Source organism: Hemiscyllium ocellatum, chromosome 22 (genome assembly GCF_020745735.1).
Source record: "Hemiscyllium ocellatum isolate sHemOce1 chromosome 22, sHemOce1.pat.X.cur, whole genome shotgun sequence".
In the NCBI taxonomy this organism is placed as follows: Eukaryota; Metazoa; Chordata; class Chondrichthyes; order Orectolobiformes; family Hemiscylliidae; genus Hemiscyllium; species Hemiscyllium ocellatum.
Genome location: NC_083422.1, coordinates 37,594,561 through 37,617,145, shown reverse-complemented (window position 1 = coordinate 37,617,145; position 22,585 = coordinate 37,594,561). Strand labels below are relative to the sequence as shown.

Genomic DNA, 22,585 nt, shown 5'->3' with positions numbered 1-22,585 from the left:
ATCATGGATCTGTCTAACTCAGATATACGCAAGGACTCTACCCCCACAGCAAGGAGCTCCAATGACTTCCAACCCTGAGAGAATAAATTCCTAATCTCAGTCTTAGATTGACTCACCTTAATTTTGAGTCTATGCCCTCTGGTCCTAGACTCTCCCATATAGGGAAACATCCCTCTGTGTTTATCCTATCAAGCCCCTTAAAAATTCCATATGCTTCAATGAAATCACCTCCCATTCTTCTAAACTTCAGTGAGTTGAGTCCCAACCTGTTTAAACTTTGCTCATAAGACAATCCCTCCCCAGTGCGGATCATTTAAATGAACCTTCTCTGAAGTACCTCCAATGAAAATACATCATTCAGCCAGTTAGTCAATTAGCAATCATGAACGTTTTAATGTAATCTTGTCATAAAGGATCAAGTCAATTCTAATCTTTCTCCCAATAATTAGATGAACTAAACTTGGCACCACTTAAATCCTTCAATCTTTTTATCGAAATCGCAAAAGATTCCTTCCAAGAAACTGCAAATGTTCTTTACCTCTGTTTTAGAGTGGTACATTAGTTAACATGATGGGTCAGACTTTTACAGTCAGCAAGATTCTGTCGAACTTGAACAATAGCAGTGAGACCCAGATGTAGAAGTTCTGCCCCATTGCAAACACATCTAATTTATACTAGTCTGGGAAATTCAAGCAGGAAGGAAGCCTAAACTCAGCATTAATTTCAAATGACTTTTTTGAGTTAAAGGATCTTAAACCACAATGCGGGAGTCACAAATTTATGGAGAAATGTAAATTGAACAGAGGATAAAGATCCAATTAAATTTTAATTTCTGATATTTTTAAAGAAAAATTTGCTCTTTAACTACTAAAAGCAAAATACATTGAAGCTGATAGAGTTAAAATAACTCTCTGCTTGATTACTTTATTGATGGGTTATCAGGTTATGGCTGGAAAAATGTAATGTCTGTTCAAGCAATTTCAAGAGTTCTTTGTTGATGTCTCCAAGTGTTATTATGATATCATGAATGTTTTATCTGAGTTTCAAAAGCTACAGTTATCTCAGTCAGATTAATTCTGAGTTCACAATTTGACAGTTTGAAAATGCTATTAAAGGTTTAGCTGTAATTGATGTGGGGTCTACGTAGGACTTTGTTCATTTTTATAAAGATTAACCACTGGACTGGAAAGGATTGTGAACTTTTTTTCCACAGTCAAGTGTTGAAAGCAGAGCTGTATCAGACAATTGGAAATGTTTTTGTGTCCATACATCTGCTGAAGTCTGCTTATGGGGGATAATGGATGTGTAGCAATATAGGCAGCAAGGAGGCAACACTCGCTGTAAACTGTGTGATTGTGCACATGCACAGCCACTCCAGCAAATGCATGTCAACTCCATTTCCAGCATTGACTTCTGGTTCCAGATCTCAGAAACCTTGCTTGTAGGATAGGAAGGGCATTGAAGGGGTGGGTTGGACTTGAAAGGGGTGTGAGTCTTGCTGACTCTAAAAATCTGACCCATCAGAGGGCCTACCAGCTTGTTAAACAACTGAGACCAAGTCCCAGAGAATTGATTCAGGGCCTCTAATCAGAATGTCTCGGCACTCACAACCTCCTGTAGCTACCTACTGTCTGCTTCCATGATCAGCGAGCCCAGCTTAATCCTGTCCTCATAGGTTGAAAATTGTGTGCTTTGGGACACGTTGTATTAAGGCAGGAAATTTCATGTTTTAAGCTAGGTGCCTTAGCCCTGTGTGGAAGATTGTGAATCCAGATCTTCTTGGGCTGTTTATTGGATCAGCAGTTCCATTCTGCAACTAATGCTCATTGACAGAATGGTTTCCTTGTTCTGCATGTGGGATCATAGAATCATTCCCAACTTTACAAACTGAAGGAATGGTCTATGTGCAGACTTATGCCACACTGGAGATAAGAGAAGCTATTGTTACGTTGTAAACTGTAGCATTAACTAACTCCTCTCTTCTTCCTTCAATCCACAGATAGAGGTACCTTATCTGATGCCCATTCTTTGTCAAGCAGGCAAATGCTTTCTTCTTCTTAATACGTGAGGCTGTTCATATAGGTCCCATTGCTGCTTTGGTACAATTTAGCTATTACAGGCACCTGAATCTGACTATACTTTGCCTGTAGTTATATTAGTCATAGCAATCAGAATAGATTCTTATCTATCATTTACCCACACTCCATTTTAAAAATAACATTCATTCCCAGATATAAATACTCGGAGAAAAATAGAACATATGACCCACTTTGAAGACGACCTGCCCAACAGTTTGGAGGAAACTAAACAAATGTCCATTTTCATACAATGCAATTATTTCACTAACTGCTACTGAGGGATGCAGGAGCATATGACTGCACCATGGGAGTGAGCTACAGAACGACGCAGAACAAGTAACTTATATGACAGACCAATCTCTGCTTTCAATGCAGATAATTATTACACAGTGACATACATAGTTACATTTCACAAGTAAAAAAAACTTTCTTCACTGATACACACCTTTGTTAATGATGTAAACAATAGCTTCAGGTCCTAAAGTGTCGTATAAAGGTACCACAGCCATAGAGTAAGTATAGCAAGCCAGCTCAGAAATGATCCACTATTAAAAGACAAGTTCTGGAATTAGTATCTCAATTAAAGACAGCATAAGTTATAAGTAAAAACAGTTTGCAAATCCATTTGCAAGATATCATTTCACAACAAGTGCATCAGTATATTGCATGGGGCACCAAGTCAATGATAAATCATCAGTTTTCTGTCATTGAGGCATGGAATATGAAAGAACGCTAAAGCTAAAATATTGTTTGAATCCAAATTTATCCAAATTCATTTATTCAGATCAGAATAATTACTGAATGTAGGTAAAAGTCAATGTTACCTGATGTTAACTGAACAGTCATGATAAAATTACTCAAATAGAGCTCTCATGTCACATTGCCTAAGCAACTGAAAATGGAAGTAGTTCTAATACCAAAAAGACTTGATCGTCTTTTAATATCAGGTTAGTCGGGAAAGATGATAATCTAATTTAATTACGGGATTTATTTCAGATTAACTGGATAATCTTTGAACAGTAGACAATTTGATCCCAGAGTATAGGTTAATTAGCTAGTTGTTTATTATCCCCTCCTTGTTGGATAAATAAGTATGAGCACATTGTGATCAGTGAGACTTTTGCATAATGACTGCAGCCTTCTACAATGGTTTCATCTGCTAGCTGTTTATACTGAAGAAAAAATTCAATTATTTTTATATGTTCAAAGTTGGCAAAGAGGTTCCATCACTAGTTAATCAAATTCAGCAGGCCAGTATGTACAGCAAGAAATGTTACATTCTGTCTCAATAAAGTATTTTTGCCTACTATTATTGATGGCCAAATCTTCAACTGACCTCCACAATGCCTTGAGACATCAAAAAAGGATTATGGATAGCAATTGTACAAGTATACTATTTCTCGGATCACAAAGTTTATATAGTTATGAGGGGCATGGATAAGATGAATAGTTAAGGTCTTTTTCCCAATGTCGGGGAATCCAAATCTAGATGGCATCAGTTTAAGGTGAGAGGGGAAAAATTTAAAAGGGACCACTCTTTCGCACAGAAGGTGGTTCGTGTTGCGAATGAATTGTCAGAGAATGTGATGGAAGCTGGTACAACTACAACTTTTAAAAGACATTTGGATGGATATGTGAATAAGAAGGGTTTAGAGGGAAATGGGCCAAATGCTGGCAAATGAGACTCGATCAATTTAAAATATCTGATCGGCATGGACAAGTTGGGCCAAAGGGCCTGTTTCTGTGCTGTCCGTCTCTATGACTCCCTGACTCAAAGTGGTGTATGTGGGCCCAGTTACAACATTAAAAGATACTTAGGTAAGTACATGAATAGGAAATGTTTGGAGGGGCATGGACCAGCAGCTTAGTTAGGGATTATATTCAGCACGGACTGGTTGGATTAAAGGATCTGTTTCTATGCTGCCTGTGTGGCACACATTACGAACTAACCTGGGGCCAGTCCATTTCTTAGCACCATCAGCTCTACAGAAATCTATTCATAAGATGTAGATTAACAAAATTGAGTCGAGTGATAAAATGAGAGCTCAAGCCTTTGGGTTTGTGAATTGCAATCATAACAAGAAAATAATTTGCATTGATTAATGTTAGGAGTACATTACCTCAGGTCTATTTTGAGCAAATACACCAATGTACTGATCCGGTGATGGTTTGCATCCTCGATATAAAAGGCCAGATCCAAGGTACTCTGCTCTGTCAGATACCTACAAATAGATAAGACAGTTTTAAAATCAAGATTGTTTTGTTATGGATCAGTGCATTTTAACTCAGACTGTCTGGTAGATTTCATACAGTCTTCTCCACCTTAACAAAAACAACAGGTAATTGCCATATAACTCACTATTTGGTATCCTACTGATGATTTTTGTTCCCTGATTACATCAGGACAACTCCAGGAATGGTTATATGCTTACTGGATGCTTCTCTTTAACTAGATTGTCTCCTTCCTATACCTGGCTGGGAAAGCTCACAAAGACAAGCAGTCCTTTATTTCTAGCGACCACCCAGAATAACTCTAGTCTGTGATATTCACTCATTTTTAGGGGAGCTTGCACTATGATCTCGAAAATGACTCTCGCTGCCCTCTTTCTCACAGCAATGTTAAATGCACAAAGACAAATTTTGCTAACACAAGTTGAATTGACAGCCCTTTAAAAATAACAGCCAGGTTCCAGTTTCAGTGTTCTTGTTTCTGGGTTTTCTTACCTGCACCTGGATCTTCAAAGGATGAGGATACCCACATGCCTGATCTGGCTAACTCTATTATGGAGATAGGTATGGCCTGTGTCTCCACACATTACAGGATGGTGCACTAGCTTTTTAAAAGGAACGTGAGTGATAGCACATTAGTGGAGTTGTGAAACATAGAGATCATATGGAGTCATTTTCGAGATCATGGTGCAAGCTCCCCTAAAAATGAGTGAATATCACAGACTAGAGTTGTGAAACATGAGGGATCATATGGAAAGGGAAATTTGAAAGGTCCTCTTCACACCTCCCCAATTCCAAGGTATCTGTCTCCTGTCCTCAACCGTCATGTGCCTTATGCGAGAATATGTCTCTGCAAACACTCCCACATGGCGCCCTCATGCTCCCCATGTTATGGCATAGCAATATCACTGGACCTGGAAAAGCATAGCCAGTCAGGCAGCATCTGCGGAGCAGGAGAATCGATGTTTCAGGCATAAACCCTTCATCAGCCCTTCATTAGATTCCTCAAATGCTGTCTGATCGGTTGAAGAGTCCAGCGCCACACTCTTCAACTCTGATCTCCATGATCTGTAGTCCTTACTTTTGCCATAGCAATATCACTGTCCACAGTATACTGCATCGAAACAAAGAGCCTTATAGTCACCAGTGTCTGTGTAAAACACAAGCTTAGAAAAATGTTCATTCATAACTTTCCACTGTATTAAAACAGTGTTTATAAAAACCTTGAATCATTACAGCCCAATAAGTTGACCAATAATCCACACAATACAGACCAAAATATTTTTGATTTTCAGGACTACCTGGCAGTCTTCATGACTGCTTTTCTTCAATATCAAGGTGCAATGTTTGTTATATAAAATAGGGTTCTGTCTACTAATATATGTAGCTCCTAAATATGTGCAAATACATCAAACTCTAAGCTCAACTGTTAATCTTAAATCAGTTTCCAGTGTAATTCTTAGCAATGTCCAAATTATTTTGACTATTTGTAATGTACAACACATTAATTATGCTCTCCCAGACTGTGCTTGCAAGACTTGAATTGTATGCCTACCATTCTGCTACTGGGCACTATTAAATGGAAATATAAGTTACACTTTTTACATCAATGTTTTTTCATGAGTGCTTACATTTGTATTTCAGTAATCTAACCTGAATTCGATTGCAAGGCCTACAGAACACAAGCATACTCAGCTATGGACCCCAGGTATTCGTAGGCAGGATATTAGCTCTGATAATGAACTGATTTTTGGACTGTGATTAGGACATTATGAGTCACTCCATTCCCAATATAGCGAATTCTAATGACATATCATACCAATACTATTACAGTTCAAATTAGATTATTTTGCAAAGCAGTAACAAAAATACTGAAATCATCAGGTACTCTGAAATAAGAGTTTCAATCATGAGTTTTATTTAAGGTAATTTTCCAGTTGTTGATTATTTTAATATATTACTAGCTTTACAGGTGAATATGTATGAATTTCAAAAGATGAGTGTCTTGTGACTAGCTATGATTTTATGATTTTCCAGCAAAAGGTAAAGTTTGAATGGAAACTATTAGTTTATCAACCTCTAACAATGCCATGTAACCACCTCAAAGTTCAGCCAGCTGTAATTCAAATGACAGATAGCTAGGGTACAAAGTTCATTTGCATGAAAGTGAATAGATTTGAAGTCAAATCAGTGCATAAGACAGAGGCATTGTGTTATTTGGAGAGGAAGGGTGAGGGACCCAGAATTCCTTCTCCGCTTCCACCAACACCAACAAAAAATTTTTTGGCACTTCTCAGGATGAATCAGTTCTCAAAATTAATATTTTCTAACATTTAATAACTGTATACAGATCTCTCCAAATTATTTCCAGTATTTCCTTGTTAATCGCAATACGTACCTGTTTGTATGAAAGCCACTGATAGGGCTGATTAGGTTTCCTGTAACCTAGACAAGGTCCATCATCTGACAGGAAAAATAAATATTTGACAGTGAATATCAAATATAGCAAAAAGATCTTGGGTAAATGAATAGGAAGGATTTAAAGGGATATGTTGGCAAATGGGACTGGATCAGATTGGGATGTCTGGTTGGGGGGATGATTTGGACCGAAGGGTTATGTTTCTGTGCTGCATGACTCTATAAATATTTTTAGCCACAAGACTGAGTATATTTTCATACCTGATACATGTAAACCTCTTTGAAAAGCTTCATAAAGTGTTTTGGCATCATCATAAAAGTAAGATATCACATTGTCATCCTTCAACAGTGCACATCGCCTGGCACCTTCATTGTTCTGAAATAAAAATAAAATATTTTCACATTTATTAAGAAAACATCTCTAAGCAATGGTTTGTCATTGTCAGAACAAATCATATTGCAAGTCCAGGCTGAACACTTATAAGTCAATTTATAACACATTTGGCAGCAGAATAATTACTACTCTACCTCAATGCATTTTTACAGCAAAATTAGAAGCAGGACAGAAGATAAAATTTTACCTGTTTCAACTACTGGCCTCTGCACCTTTTGACAACATTCTTTAAGGCAACTTAATTCATCTCCTCTGAGTCTGCTATCCTTTGGACATTTGCAAGCTCAGAGGGTAGCAATCCCACCAAAGGATGGTGACTTTGAAGGTGCTTCCATCTCTTGGCACCTTCTGAAGACTTTGAAATGTTTTTAAAAATTTCTGGCCCCAGTTTCCAGGGGAACCCTCTGGAAGGGAAGCCAGCTAGCACTACTTTGGCCCAGTGTTCATTGCCATAAAGAGGGTTAGAACTGGAGACCTCATGGCTTACCCAACCAGGAACTTGTCTGGATTCAGGACTGGCAGATGGTGACATCCACAATTTGGAAATCTCAATGCCATTCTACCCTAGCCACACACACACCAAATACATCCCACAAACTAGCAGCTACTAATTCAAACTTCTTTGAAGATTGTCCAAATTTGAGAATTTCCTCCAGGCTCCACTTTCAAGCTGGTCTCTTTGGAACCAGAATGATCTTCCCAGTGACTGCAGGATGTTTTTTTTCCTCAATTTGCTGAACTAGTACCGAGTGATGTTTTAAAATTCTCATCCATGTTTTCAAATCCTACTATGGCCTCTTCCCTCCCATTGCTCCATTACCACAATCTTTAGAGATTCTAATCTGAGCTCATCTAATTCTGCACTCTTCATCTTCCTAGATTTTAATTGTGCCTGAACGCTAAGCTCTGCAATCTCTTCCCTAAATCTCTCCACCCCACTTTTCTCCTTTCATACAGAGTATAAAATCTATCATGTCTAAAAGCTTTTGGTGATCTGCCCTAATATTTCATAATGAGGTCGAGTATTAGATTTGAATATGAATAATTATCCAGTTCACAACATGCATGGAGCTTTCTCAAAGTTTGAAACGGATACAGAAGAGGCAAGTCAAAATGCTCAGAAACGATTAAGCTGGCCAGTAATTGTATTGCTTCGAATTCAGAATGTGAGCTCCACAATTCAAGCCAAAGGGAAAATTGCAAATCTAGATTAAGTAGGAAGAAACACTTTAGGTAAAGAAAACTTTCCAACTTAACAAACTTGCAAGCACTCAAGTCACTTTTACTATTATATTTGTTGTCAGAATTTCTACTTGCCTTCGTTTGCACAGATTGCTTGGAAAGGTCACATGTGACTTTAATGGGTTTTGGTTTGTTTGTCACCCAGTAAAAAACAGTTGCAATCAGAACCAGAACAGATACAGAGCAAGTCAGGAGCAGGATGCTCATGTTTTTAACTTCTGAAACAAAGCTGTAAACCTGAAAGAATTGTACAACAAGAAATCAGTCAGTGAGACATTTTGCATAATGCATCACAAAACATATTCTTTTAATTACAACATCAATCTCAATAGTCATAGAGTCAGAGAGATATACAGCACAGAAACAGACCCTTCGGTCCAACTCGTCCATGCCAACCAGATATCCTAAAGTAATCTCGTCCCATTTGCCAGCACTTGGCCCATATCCCGCTAAACCCTTCCTAAACATGCACCCATTCAGATGCCTTTTAAATGCTGTAATTGTACCAGCATCTACCACTTCCTCTGGCATCTTGTTCCATGCACGCACCCACTTTGCATGAAAAAGTTGCCCCTTAGATCCCTTTTAAATCTCACCCCTCTCACCCTAAATTTATGCCCTCTAGTTCTGGACTCCCCAAACCCAAGACAAAGATGTTGGCTATTTACCCTATACATTACCGTCATGATTTAATAACCTCTATAAGGTCACCCCTCAGCCTCTGACACTACAGGGAAAACACCCCAGCCTATTCAGCCTCTCCCTATAGCTCAAACTCTCCAACCCTGGCAACATCTTTTCTGGACCCTTTCAAGTTTCACGACATCCTGTCTATAGAAGGGAGACCAGAATTGCACACAATATTCCAAAACTGGCCTAACCAATGTCCTGTACAGTGGCAACATTACCTCCCAACTCCTATACTCAATGTTCTGTTTATTAACATGAATTACATGACACCAATTTTGTTTTTACCTCTTTCTCAAGCATATAGACTGAGAATCTTGCATAAGTGCCTGAGTTAGTTAGTCGTCATTAATTACAAAAGCAAAGCTAAAATAATGATATTTTATATAAGTTGCAAAATATTATATATTGCTATCACAAATAAGTCACAAAGGGATCTGAAAGTAACTTAGCAGCAGACTCTTGAAAACAACTACTTTGAAGAACTGTAATTGACTCATTCATCTTCTCCTGCCTGCTAATAATTAGCCATCACAATGTCATGATAACACACTGATCAGGAGCCCAAAAAGAAAACAGTTTATACTTTCATTGTTTTATTTTTCAAAATAGCCATGGATAAGAAATCACGCTTGGGGCAAGAGTGCTTCTTTTTGTTATCTGAAGGCTGCATTTACTTCCTATTGCAACTAATTCTAATCTACTTAACAGTGTTTTTTTCCCTTTTACATCCTTCACATTTCCTTCCTTAAAGGCCTGATATTATATCTTCTTCAGAATGAATCACTCACTCAATCTAATCCTATGGACACTGTACAAAAGACAAATCCAGTTGTTCAAACTGAACTGTTGGAATAGGCATGGAAACACATGTTCAATTTAGTTAAGTTTTAGACCCAATACTAGGAAATTCTTTATGACACAAAGAATGAAAAGCTCAATGACTAACTCCTAGAATGAATAGTGGAGGCAAGCCAATTGAATCATGCAATGGGAGTGCTGGGTGGCGGGGAGGAGGAGGAGGAGCTAATTCTGAATGGATCAACTAACATAGGCTCAGTGACCGGCATTAATCATAATTAACCTGTGACATAAAATTTTTTTATGGTATTTGAAGACAGATGAAAACCTCAGCCAAGAACTTTATTAAAGAATGAAAATATTTAAATTTGCTCAAAAGAAAAATTTAAATGAACTGTGGTACGATTAAAATTGGAACAAGCTAAGACCAACTTTGAAATGCAATATCTTCATGAACGCATTTAACGTAAACATGCAATACACTATCAGATATTTTGTAACATCACTTCTTCATAAAAGACAATATAGTTTATGGAATATGATGTGATTTATCTCACAATCCTATGTATCACAATCCTATGTATCATTCATACACATTTGCTATTGCTACATCTTGGACTTGTACCTCTGTAAGTGTTAATTCCATTTCTCTGAATGTTTTTGGTTACAAGGAACTCCTTTAATTTTGAACTCAAAACTCACCAAAGGTTAAGAGTTCTATCAACATTCATGTCATTGTCATTCCATGGTTTAAAAAATCATTATAAACTGTTTATTAGGAATTAAAGTGGCAATTTTTATAATGTGAAATTCTTAAAGGAGCAACAAGGTGAGAATCAACTAAATTGCATATAATTAAGCATATATTCAAGTTGTTCCCAATAAACTGCCTGATCTTCACGTTGGAATCTTATCAAAAACCATTAACTAATTGTGAATTACTCTTTTGCTTCAGTTTTATAAATGTGTTGGTAACTTGATACAGATTTAGGAAATGTAAATTTCACTTTTGATCTGACAGTTATTTTCTGATGGTAACAGATTGTCAATATTACATTTTAAAGGAAAAGGATTCTGTCACTTTCCATCGTCTCACTCTGGTCAGTTAGAATTTTTAACTTCTTGAAATGGATCAAATTTGAAGGGTTTTCAATCTGGTAGAAGGTTCTACAAAAATGTCAATAAATGTTTTATTAATAATGTAAAACTTAAGAATGCCAGGAAAATTCATGTAAATCCTGGAACCTATTTAAATTTGATGTTTCTAATTGTTATGGATTAAGGAAAAGCTAATGTACAGGTGCCTATCCTGCATATTCTATAATTACCACATTATTTTTCTTCATTGAAAACTGTCTGCCAATTTCTAAAACTGACAAGAATTGGTATCAGTTCAGTAAGCATTATGAAGAACAAACCAGAAAATGTAACTTGCTCATTGATGATTCAAGCAGTTTATTCAATAACATTTCAAATCTAATTTCCAACTGTGTTTTAAAAGTATCTAAGCATTTTAAGTAATCCAAAGTGTGCATTACAGTGTACTGTATCATTCTACTTGCTATTTAAATATCATAAAATACACAAATTCACATCTGTCACGTTTTAACATTGCCTTTGGTGTCATAAATATGCAATTCGGAAATGGGTTGATGTAGGAAAGGTTCGTGATCAAGCAAATTAGATATAATTTCTTATTCGAAATAAATGAATTACATTTTCAAGTGAAACATTGGGATTATTTGTTTTTTTCTCAAGGGTAAACATCAACTGTAATTCTTTAAAGTTAACATTAAAGCTAGAGATATTGCTAATGAATATACAGATAAACCTCTGAGGCAAGCTCTGATCCAACCATGACCTCAATAGGACTGGGTGCAAAAATTTGTAATTTAAACAACTTGGGGCATAGATGCCTGATGTATCACCTATGCATAATGTGAACAAAGACTCTTTGCACAAATGCCTAAGGACTGGCCTGAGCTTCTCTGAACAGACAAACCCATACTACAACAATTACAGCAGTGACAATTTATGAAGAAAAGTGGAGGTTCATGTAAATTAATGATGGTCCAAATTTTAAGTGGTTAGGATAGCAAAATTGTCAGTGATTGCTTTTCTTTACCCCTCTCAAACTAGCAGCAACTTTTAAAGCTGATAGTTCAACAGTTAAAAGCAGGTATCTAGAAGTTGCTGTCAGTGATTTAATGCTGTTACAAACTGTTAACCTTTAAAGATAATTGTAGATATTACATTTTAACAGTAGAATTATGCCACAAGATTTCATGTTCTTGAACAAGAGCACAAATAAAACAAATACGATTAATTTACCAATTAATCCCAATGTTTATAAATACACAAGTTAAACTTTGTTTTACTACTTACTTCCCCAAGAATTATCTTTATTTTATGATATCTTGAGTTATGTACTTATGTTGGGAACACTCAAAAGAATTCCACGGTCCTTTGGAACCTTAATTTCTCCAGAGTTCTACCTAGTCTCAGAGGCAAGGGCTTTATTACTATCTATTGACTGGATGCCTCAATACATTGTTCTGGTTACTTTTAAAATATTTCTTAGCTAATTCTACTGATTGTTTATTTTGCCACAAGACTCTGTTTGGACCACTTTCATTCTTTCATCGGATTCAAATTAGGAAATCTTCCTGTTTTGTTTCCCCACAAAATTCAAACTGAGACTAAGCCTCATCCACATCTTTCAGTGCAAATGAAGTTAGTTTTAGGGCTTCCTTCCAGTGCAGGTTTAGCTAATTGCCATTTCCTTTCTGCCTCTTAGTGAACTGCAAACCACATAGGTCCAAACTGCAATTAATCCTTTCAGCAAATATGCAGATGAATTCAAACCAAAGAATCTCCCTGAGTTTCATCCAATGCCATAATGAAGTGGCAAACTCTAGAATGAGCTCAATCAACATCAAGTTAATTATTCCTCAGTTACAATTTCTTCTTTAATCTGATGGAAGGAGATGGAATTTTCAATACTTGAGGTTTTATGAAAAGCTTTTAAACTAACTTAACTCTAACTTCCAAACAAAAACAGCCCCTGAACTGCAAGGATTTCATAGCCGCCAACAGGATCAGAGATAGGTCATCTATTAGAATTCTCTACTAACCTTTATGTGACTTTACCTTTCTAGCTATCAATCACTAAAATTGAACATGTTCTCAAGATTCCAAATTTCTTTTAATTGTATTTACCGCATTTTCTACTTTGAAACTTTAATTCCTAAAACTAAATCTACATTCTAAAATATATGTCATGAACTAAATACTTGCAACAGCATTGTTCCATAACCCCCAGAATGCAATCATGTAGAAGTCACTAATGTCATGAAAATGTTTTAGGCTATTAATCTTTAGCCTGGATTTTCATGGTGGAAGTGGTGGATGTGGTTGAAAACCTGAAGTCCTGTCTCTGCACATGTCAATTATCATTTGTTTGGATGTGGTTTTAGTGAACTGGGTGTCTGAAACACAAAGATTATATCTGGTAGGAGTAGGACTGAACTTCTTGGGTACATTTGGATAGCCACAACATCCTTTCGGAGAGGGCGAAAGTGAGGACTGCAGATGCTGAGGATCAGAGTCAAGATGAGAGTGGTGCTGGAAAAGTACAGCAGGTCAGGCAACATCCGAGAAGCAGGAAAATCGACGTTTCAAGCAAAAGCGCTTCAGCCCAACTGAGAGGTCAGTTGCCCACTTGGACATGATTCCACAACATCTTTCAAGGAAGTCCAAATTAATTTTGAGGAATGTTAGGTGTCAAGATGAAAAGTTAAAAGTATCTTTTGAAAGTATCTGTCAAAATGTCATGGCCTTAACACTCTGAAAAATGTGGAGTTTTAAAAAATTTTGCTTGCTAGTTAACTCAAAAGTTTGAAATAAGTCCATCCCTTATTGAATTTAATTTCCATTTCACAGTTTGATAGATTGTTACAAGTAGTCTAAGGCTCTATAAAATGCAACAATGCATTCCAAAACTCATTATTATAAAAAATTATTGAACTAAATGCTTATTGTTATAAGATATTATGTAATTGAAGGATTGTAAACATCATAATTTATTTGTGAATGAATGAGTTTTCATCAATATTGTTAAAATGGTAATTGTGTTTTATCTCATCTGTGCATGGGTCCTGAGGTCTACCCATGTTGTGTATTCAATGGTTTGGCAGGTGTAAAGGCAAAGAGTAGAGAGAGAGAGAAGGCCTGGGATTAGCATGCATGAGCTGGCATTGTTGGCATAGGGACCTTAAAGAGTAATGGGTAGGTAGATGGCATGATTTGAGGTAGGGATCATAAAGAGCCATGGAGACTGGGTGCATAGACATGGATTGGGGTGGAAGGTTTCAGGGGAAGTGGTTACAGGATCCATGGGTTGTCATAGGAAGGTATGCAGAGTCTGCAGGTGGTATAGAAGCATAAGGGGTGAGGCTGGAGCACTGTTTTATGTTTTATTATATTCCTTTTAGAAACCTCAAAGTAGTTCAGGTATACAGAGGCAGACATTGCACCAGCCTGACTCCATAATCCGCATCCCTGGTCTCATTCCTGGGGTACACCAGACTAATACCCAAGAACCCCCAGCACTTAAGAATGGGAATCCCAATTTCTGGTACACTTCCTGTTGGTTTGGTTTCACTGAGCCAGAAAATATCCCAACTCTGCTCTCCCATCTTGAATGCACAAGTCCAAAGGTGTCTGTAAGAACATTTTAAACAGTTGCATCATGTTTAGTGAGGTGAAACTTGGTTTTAATAGTAACCTAAGTTCATAATTACTGTTAACTGTCTCATTGATCCATAAAAACTAACTTTATGTTTGTGAAGTGTCAAATATGTCCATTAAAATAAAAATAAATACATGATTAAAAATAATATTTTTGTACAAATTTGTTTATAATATTTCTGCTTACACACAAATATCACATCTTTATCTCAATCATTCATTTCATTCTTTGTAAAATCTTAATTCAAAATGAAAAGTTTGGTACTTTTTCATCCAAGTTTCTGTCTATGAGAGTGTTTCAATGTGATTAGCTATTTATGTCATTGATGACATAACTGTTGCTGGATTGATTGCGACCTCCTCAAATTGGCATCAGGGGAAACTGAAATCCCTTGCAGAAAAATCTTTGTGGGTAGCTTTCTTTGAGGTCAAGAGGAAGTATTGTCATTTCACTGATGACAAAAAAGCTGATACCTCAGTGCTGCAAAACTTATCTTTCAGTTATTCACATTATCCTGAGGAAAATCTCCATGGAAGTAAGATATACATTGTTAACATCGAACTAGAGAAATATATTAGATATTTACAATGTCCATCAGTGATCACAGGTTACTGTTTCCTCGCTATAATGCATTCCCCAAGGCTCACTCTACAAGAAAACATCATCATAGCAAATGTCTGACTAAAATTCTCTGATGCTGCAGCATAATTAATAAAATCTATTGGAACTTTGTAAATTACTTATTTGCCCATGCTAGGGGCATTAAAATTTATGTCAGGGTGGTTCATTCAAGTAAGGTATTTGGATAAATGTCCATAAAGATGCAAACTATAATCTCACCCAACAGGTTTTCCAGTAGTTTTACATCTAAATGTTCCCATTTGTCAATCCCCACACTGCGTACTCTTGTTTTGAACCAAGCAGCCATAGGAAACACTGAGCCAAAATCCATGCACATTTTTGTACAGAAAGAGGCACATATGTGTCTCCTTTTCATTTCAAGATCTGAATAAAGGAAATAACCTATTTGCTGTATTAATATGTAAGTTGTGATAGAGACAATGATCGAGAAAGTTGAGAACAAATAGAGGAAACGGAGTTACTCTTTTCCAACTATGCCATATAGTTTTGTCACTATTTTGGATCTTTTTGAAATTAATTCTAGACAGGAGCTTTTAGCAAATAAAATTATCCTAAAGTTTGAAATATTAAAAGCATAACATGTTGAGACAATTTTAAAGAAAATCGAAATAAGGAAAAGACAATTCTACCTGAGGTGTTTTCCAGTTTAAGTTAAGCAAATTTATCCATTGATATAGGGAAGTACAGCATGTTCATTATTTTATTTTGTTTTGGGCTGTCATGTTTTCTAGCTTCTTTTATGAAATTACAATCATAACTGTGGTAATGTATGTTCACCCGAGATGAAATAAGACACATAATTTATTACCGCAGTCTGCCTTCAGAGAAAGTCAAGGAATGCACATGCGAAAGCCACAGATATCTGCTCGAAATCACAAAGGGGTGCTATTTTATCAGCCCTGGATTAAACAGGACATTGTGCCAATAGTTAGAGACAATGCAAGTCAACTCCATAAAACAAGATGGTAAAATCCCTTTACATGTGAAACTGAACCTGGGATGCCATCTTCGACATGCCTCACTACTGTAAGAAGGAATTTGGTCCAACTATTATGTAACATTGTTTTATTCTTTCACAGATGTGAGCATTGCTGACAAGATCAACATTTGTTGCTCATTCCTAGTTGCCCTTGATAAGGTCATAGTAGTATTCCTGACCCAAAGTTGCTTCAGAAAATCCAATTATACATAACACTGGACTGGTAGAAGATGAAAAACTGTTTTGGGATATGGGATTGTGGGATAATTGAATGAAATGTTTATTGTTATAAGGCAATATATAGTTGAAAGGTTGTAAGCATAGTAAATTATTTATCAATGCGAATATTTTCTTCAATATAATAAAATCTGCAATATTTTATCTCCTTTCAGTGTGTGTCCCTATCCATGTGGATACACAGTGGTTTGGGGAGTGGGTGAGTAAAGGGCAGTGGGTGGGGACATGAGTTGGCATGAGCTAATAGTTATGCTGGGTCAAGAACATCATTAGACATTTATAATTTAACTGAAGTTTTTGTATCATGTGCAGTTGTTAAAATCAAGATAGTATTTGCTTTACTCGTTAGATATAAGCTCACCAAAATGGTAAGTGTTTTGTTCGAAATTTAAACTTCCAGAAGAGCCAACAACAGGAGACTTATTAAGAGAAAATTCTAAACATCTCGCAGCAATAAAGCTGAATGCAAATTAATCAAAAGAGATTCTTTGCTAAGCAATATACTCATGCTGTAGTATTTGACTGAAGAGGCTTAGATTGCAGTAAAAGGTTTAAAATTATTATTTAGTTTTAATTTGTTCTCTTATCTCTGATTGCAGTTGTCTATCTCTTAGTGCAGTTGAAAGATACTATATACTTAGTGCAAAAGTTGTCCTGTGATTGCCAAATATTATTGTGTTTAATCAATATTTTAGATTTTCCATCGTTCAATCATAAATTACAAAACTGCACCAAAATAAAATCATATCTTATTGGTGATTGATTTGACCTTATTAGTATTTTTCATGAAGCTGTGTGAACAGTTGTACAATATTCAAATTGCAATCTACACTGACAGATTATCTAGAATATAAAATCCTTTAATACACTGAACATGGAAATATGTGTTGCTCGAAGTTACTGCTGTACAAATTTTAATCAAGAATTATGCTTATTTTTGTTTTAATGTGAAATGATTTACTATGAGCATGCAGAAGAACTGGTTGTATCACTCAGGAGTTTGACTGGTTATCTGTTTGGGAACTGTGTCGTGTTTAAACATTTGTCTTTAAAACACATCCTTTGTCATGTAGCCATGTGCGATGCTATTGTTTGATTGGGGAGAATCTTTAAACCTTTTTAAGCAGGTCAAAAGATTATTTGTTCTCTTTTCCTCTCAATATGATTCACCTATTCAATTTACTCAAACCTTAGTACTTTTTTTTAACTGTTGACTGTTTTAAGCATTCAGTACTAATATTTCCTTCACATCACACATCTTTAGTACAAAAATACTTGTATTTCTTTTACTGTTGAATGACTGCACCTTTGTCTCTTCCTGTACGGCATTGTAAATCCTATTTCTTTCAGTTCTTCAGATTCACTGCTGCTCTAAACTTTAGAACTTTCACTCTTAGCTTTGTCAAACTTTCCTTCTTTCTACGTACTCTATTTAAAATAGAAAATAATAAAAATGGTAAATACTGGAAATACTCTACAGGTGAGACTGCATCAGTGGAGAGTAAAACAGAATTACCCATTCAGTTCTGAGGGAAGATCACAGATCTAAAAAAGTTGACTGTATCTCACAATAGATGGTACCAAAACTGCAGGGTATTATAGTACCATCATTTTTATTTCAATATTGTTTCCATTTTTAAAAAAAACCCCAAACTTGATATCAAGTAGTCATTATTCTGAGCTAATTTGTGTACTTCTTGCTCCTTTAACACTTTGTGAGGTCCTATCCTAAGGGCTTTATTCATTCACTTACATTTTTCAGCAAAGGACCGAAGCTTCGCTCTTGCAGTCCAAGATCGCAGAACAAGCAGACTGAAGAACAACTTACAAATAATTACAGCTCAACCAATATCCGAGGCAGAATATAAACAGAGGTGACTTCAACCAATGAAACATTTCTTTTGTAAATACTGACAGCAATCACAACCAATGAGCAACTAAAACTCCAATAATTGTATTATGTCCGTAAAACATGTTAAGATATGTTCTCTATTAGATGTCAGATGCTTGTTTAAATATCTGTAATAGTCTAAGGATTTAATACATATCACTTCTTAATAAAAATGTGATTTTGGACATGAACATGCAGTACAGTCTAAACCTACACAACGACATGACAGGCTACGGTAGCTGTTATTCATAGATTTCGGCATTAAGGATGATAGTGTACAAAAGTCAACACCATTCCAATTTTATTAATTAGCTTATAACTAAGAACTAAAAACATATTTCGTTATATCAACAAGGAAGCAATTTCCCTATTAGCACAACAATTAATACTGCAAGTTGAAATGATAGAATACAAACATTAAGGTTGAACACCCTACCTTTATTGCTGGAGGCACTTTGTGGCTGGTAATCCAACCCCTAGTCTGGGTTTAAGGTTTATATGTGTGCATACACATATGGTTACTTACTGCTCACACAGCAATTGCTCAAGACATACTTTTCGCACACTGGAATTTCACTCCTGCCATACATGGCTAGTAGCCAATTTTTGATACTGCGCCCAGGTAATCTTTGAACCTTGCTGAGATGAGTTCCAAAGTTCATTTAGCTCAAACAATCCTGATAGTAGTAACTACAATCAATCAGTTTTGTTTTCACCTTTAACTCTTTCAACGGGGTTGGCTATGCTCGGTGTTCCAGCTCAATCCAAATAGATTAATAGAAATATTGTAACATGCATTCATTTCTATTATGATGCACCGTCTTGAATTAAATTAGTAAAGTGCATCTGGATCTATTGGCATTATCACAAACCACAGAATTATAGAAATGAATGATGCAGAAGAGGCCATTCCAGGCTAAATTTGACATCAATAAGCCCTGGCAAAACTAAAGTCAATGGAAATCAGGGTAAAAACTCTTTGCTGATTGGAGTCAGACCTGGCATACAGGAAGATTGTTGAGGTTGTTGAAAGTCAGGCATTTTAGTTCCAGGACACCTTTGCAGTAGTTTATCTGGCTACTGTTCTTGGTTCAACCATTTTCAGCTGCTCCATCAGCAATCTTCCCTCCATCATCAGGTCAAAGTCAGGATGTTCTCAGATGATTGCAGAATGTTCAACATCATTCATGACTCCTCAGATACAGAAGCACTCCAGATTCAAATGCAGCAAGATCTGGACAATATAAAAGCTTGCACTGACAAGTGGCAAGCTAGTGAGCTTTACATCAGTGGTAGGGAAATTATTGGAGAAGATTCTTCGGCTTAGGATTTACTCATATTTGGAAAAATATGGACCTATTAATGATAGGAAGTGTGGCTTTGTGCAGGCAAGATCATGTCTCACAAACCTGATTGAGTTTTTTTGTGAAAGTGACAAAGTTGATTGATGAGGTTGGTGGGTGATCCATATGGACTTTAGCAAGGCCTTTGACAAAGCCCCTTGTGGCAGGCTAATGCAAAAAGTGAAGTCACATGGTATCTGTGGTGACCTGATAAGATGGATACAGAACTGGCTGACTCATAGAAAACAGTAAGTAGCAATGAAAAGGTATTTGTTTGATTGGAGATCTGTGACCAGTGATGTTCAGCAGGGGTCAGTGCTGGGACCCCTGTTGTTTGTAATACATACAAATAATTGGGTGGAGAATGTTAGTGGCCTGATTAGTAAGTTTGTGGATGACACAAAGATTTGGAGGAGCTGTGGATAGTGAGGAGCATTTCCAGAGAATACAGCAGGACATAGATAGGCTGGAGACTTGGTCAGAGAAATGGCAGATAGAGTTTAATCTGAGAAAATGCAAAGGAATGCATTTTGGATGATCTAATGCAGGATGGAAGTATGTAGTAAATGGCAGAATCCTTAGTATCTTCAGCTTACTGAAGGGTCTTGGCATACAGGTCCACAGTCCCCAAAAGGTGGCAACACAAGTGGATAAGATGGTCAAGATGCTTACTTTCATCGGTCGGGGCATAGAGTATAAAAATTGGCAAGTTGTATTGCAACTTTATAGAACTTTAGTTAGGCCACATTTGGAATATTATGGATAGTTCTGGTTTCCACAAATACATGAAGGATGTGGAGGTTTTGGAGAGGATACAGAAATGGTTTACCAGAATGTTTACTAGTTTGAAAAGGAATATGCTACTGAGGACAGATTGGACAAACTTGGTTTGTTTTCACTTGAACGTCGAAGAATGAGGAGCGACCTGAGAGAAATTCACAAAATAATGAGAGACATGGATAGAATGGACAGTCAGTTTTTTTTCCCATTACTCAGAGACATAGACTTAAGGTAAAAGGGAGTAAGTTTAAAGAAAACGTGAGAGACAGATTTTTTACACAAAGGATAGCAAGTCCCTGGAATGTGCTGCCAGAGGAGGTGGTGGAGGCAAGCACAATAGCAACATTTAAGAGGCAACTTGACAGACATGTTAATAGGCAAGGAATGGAGGGATACAGACTGAATAGAGGCAAAAGGTTTTTAGCTTAGAAAGACATCATGTGTCAATGCAGTCTTGGTGGGCTGAAGGGCCTGTTCCTGTGCTGTACTTCTTTCTTTGTTCAAGAAGGACATTCACACCACCTTCTCAAGGACAACTAGGCTTGGGCAATACATGCTGGCCCAGTCACTAAAGCCCATGATAGTGGTTGTGGTTTAGGAAAGTGCCGCCTAAGAATTCGGTGATGAAAAGTCATTCTAATTCCAATCTAATCTTTCTACCAATTATTTTAAACTATACCCTGTAGTTAGTTAATTCTCTGCTCTGTCCTGTCTATGCTTTTAAGATACATTATATTGGTTGTCCACCTCAATTTAGACAATGAAAATAATCTCATTCTTAACTCAGAGTTGAAATTATCCTTCTATCTCTCTTGTCTGAAACTTGGTAACTAGGACTGCTGAGTTGCCATGCTTGCTCATTGCTATTTTAAAAGATTCTGCAAAGTTATAGCTCATTTTCTGTACCACAATTCATATAATCATGGGTTCCATTGAGAACAGCATTTATGGTGTTATCTATTATCTCCTATCATAATTCATGTATCCAGAACTTCTCAATAATCAGCAACTCACTCAATTTTCCATTCTTCTTACTATCTACATTTCTTTAAAAAAAACTAAACCCAATGTCACTCCTGAATTTATCTGTCCTTCATTCTTTCCTATTTAATCTCTTTGGTGGCTGGATTTGATCACCTGTGTTTGTTCAACTTACATTAGCCAGTCTTCTCTGAAACTTTTCACCGTTAAAGCTGAATAGTTTGTCCTAATAAGCTCTGCCCACTATTCTGGGTTGCAAAGATGGCACCGTTTACCCATTGTACCCCTCAGGTGACCTAATTTTACCTTTCTTATGCCTACATACAGGTTGATACACCAGCTTTGTGAAAATGACGACTAATGCAGACCCATCATGAGCTAGTTACTAATGAGGTCAGATAATTGTCCAGCCATTCATCAAGAAATGATCATGATTTGTAGATCAATGTGAGCTAAGTTATTGGTTGGCTGGCCCATTTTTGAAGAAGGGGACCAGGGACATAATCTCAGTGTCTTGATCAATGTTTATCCCTAACTCGAATAACAAAGGTTAGCTGATCATTTACCTTTCCGATATTTATTGAATCATATTGGTTCTCATGTTTCCTACATTACAACAGCAACTGCACTTCAAAGATAATTCATTAGGTATAAAGTACCTTAGGATGTCCTGTGGTTATGACAAGATCATATAATGCAATCTTTTGAACCAGAAAAAGAAATGGTTATGTAGAATATTATCAAGGGATACTGTATAAGTTAGCCTTGATTTTTGATACTGTTATCACAGGAAATCTGATCTCCCAGGGCTTCTGAAGTTTGAAACCATTTCACTGATAACTATGACAAAATTGCTTAAGATAAAATTTTGGAGCTCAAAGATCAGTTTTAACTTTGGACATGATGGATAATTTCAACAGACAAGCTGACATGTCAACCCCCACAAAATAATGCCCCTAATTTGTTCTTGTTTAGTGGGAAAGTTAGCAAGTTAAATATGTTTATGATAGATTTAAAATAATTACAAACAAGCTAATTAGAAATCCAACCCTCCTCCCAGATATGGAATCAATAGTTATGCAGCTATTATCTCAAGTTAGTGGAGAAGATAATGTATATACTGTCTCTGAATC

General features: G+C 36.5%; 1 protein-coding gene across 1 annotated transcript in view; it reads right to left on the bottom strand.

The window, feature by feature from the left end:
• acsl5 (acyl-CoA synthetase long chain family member 5) overlaps positions 1-18,286 on the bottom strand; it is a 57,474-nt gene extending 39,188 nt beyond the window's left edge. Inside the window, exons 1-6 of the mRNA XM_060842440.1 lie at positions 18,211-18,286; positions 8,437-8,598; positions 6,987-7,101; positions 6,706-6,770; positions 4,199-4,300; positions 2,524-2,623 (exon numbers count right to left, since the gene is read on the bottom strand). Of these exons, the coding sequence (XP_060698423.1) occupies positions 2,524-2,623; positions 4,199-4,300; positions 6,706-6,770; positions 6,987-7,101; positions 8,437-8,568 (514 nt within the window). The 5' untranslated portion in view covers positions 8,569-8,598; positions 18,211-18,286. The remainder of the gene's footprint in view (positions 1-2,523; positions 2,624-4,198; positions 4,301-6,705; positions 6,771-6,986; positions 7,102-8,436; positions 8,599-18,210) is intronic.
• Positions 18,287-22,585: the final 4,299 nt, after the last annotated feature.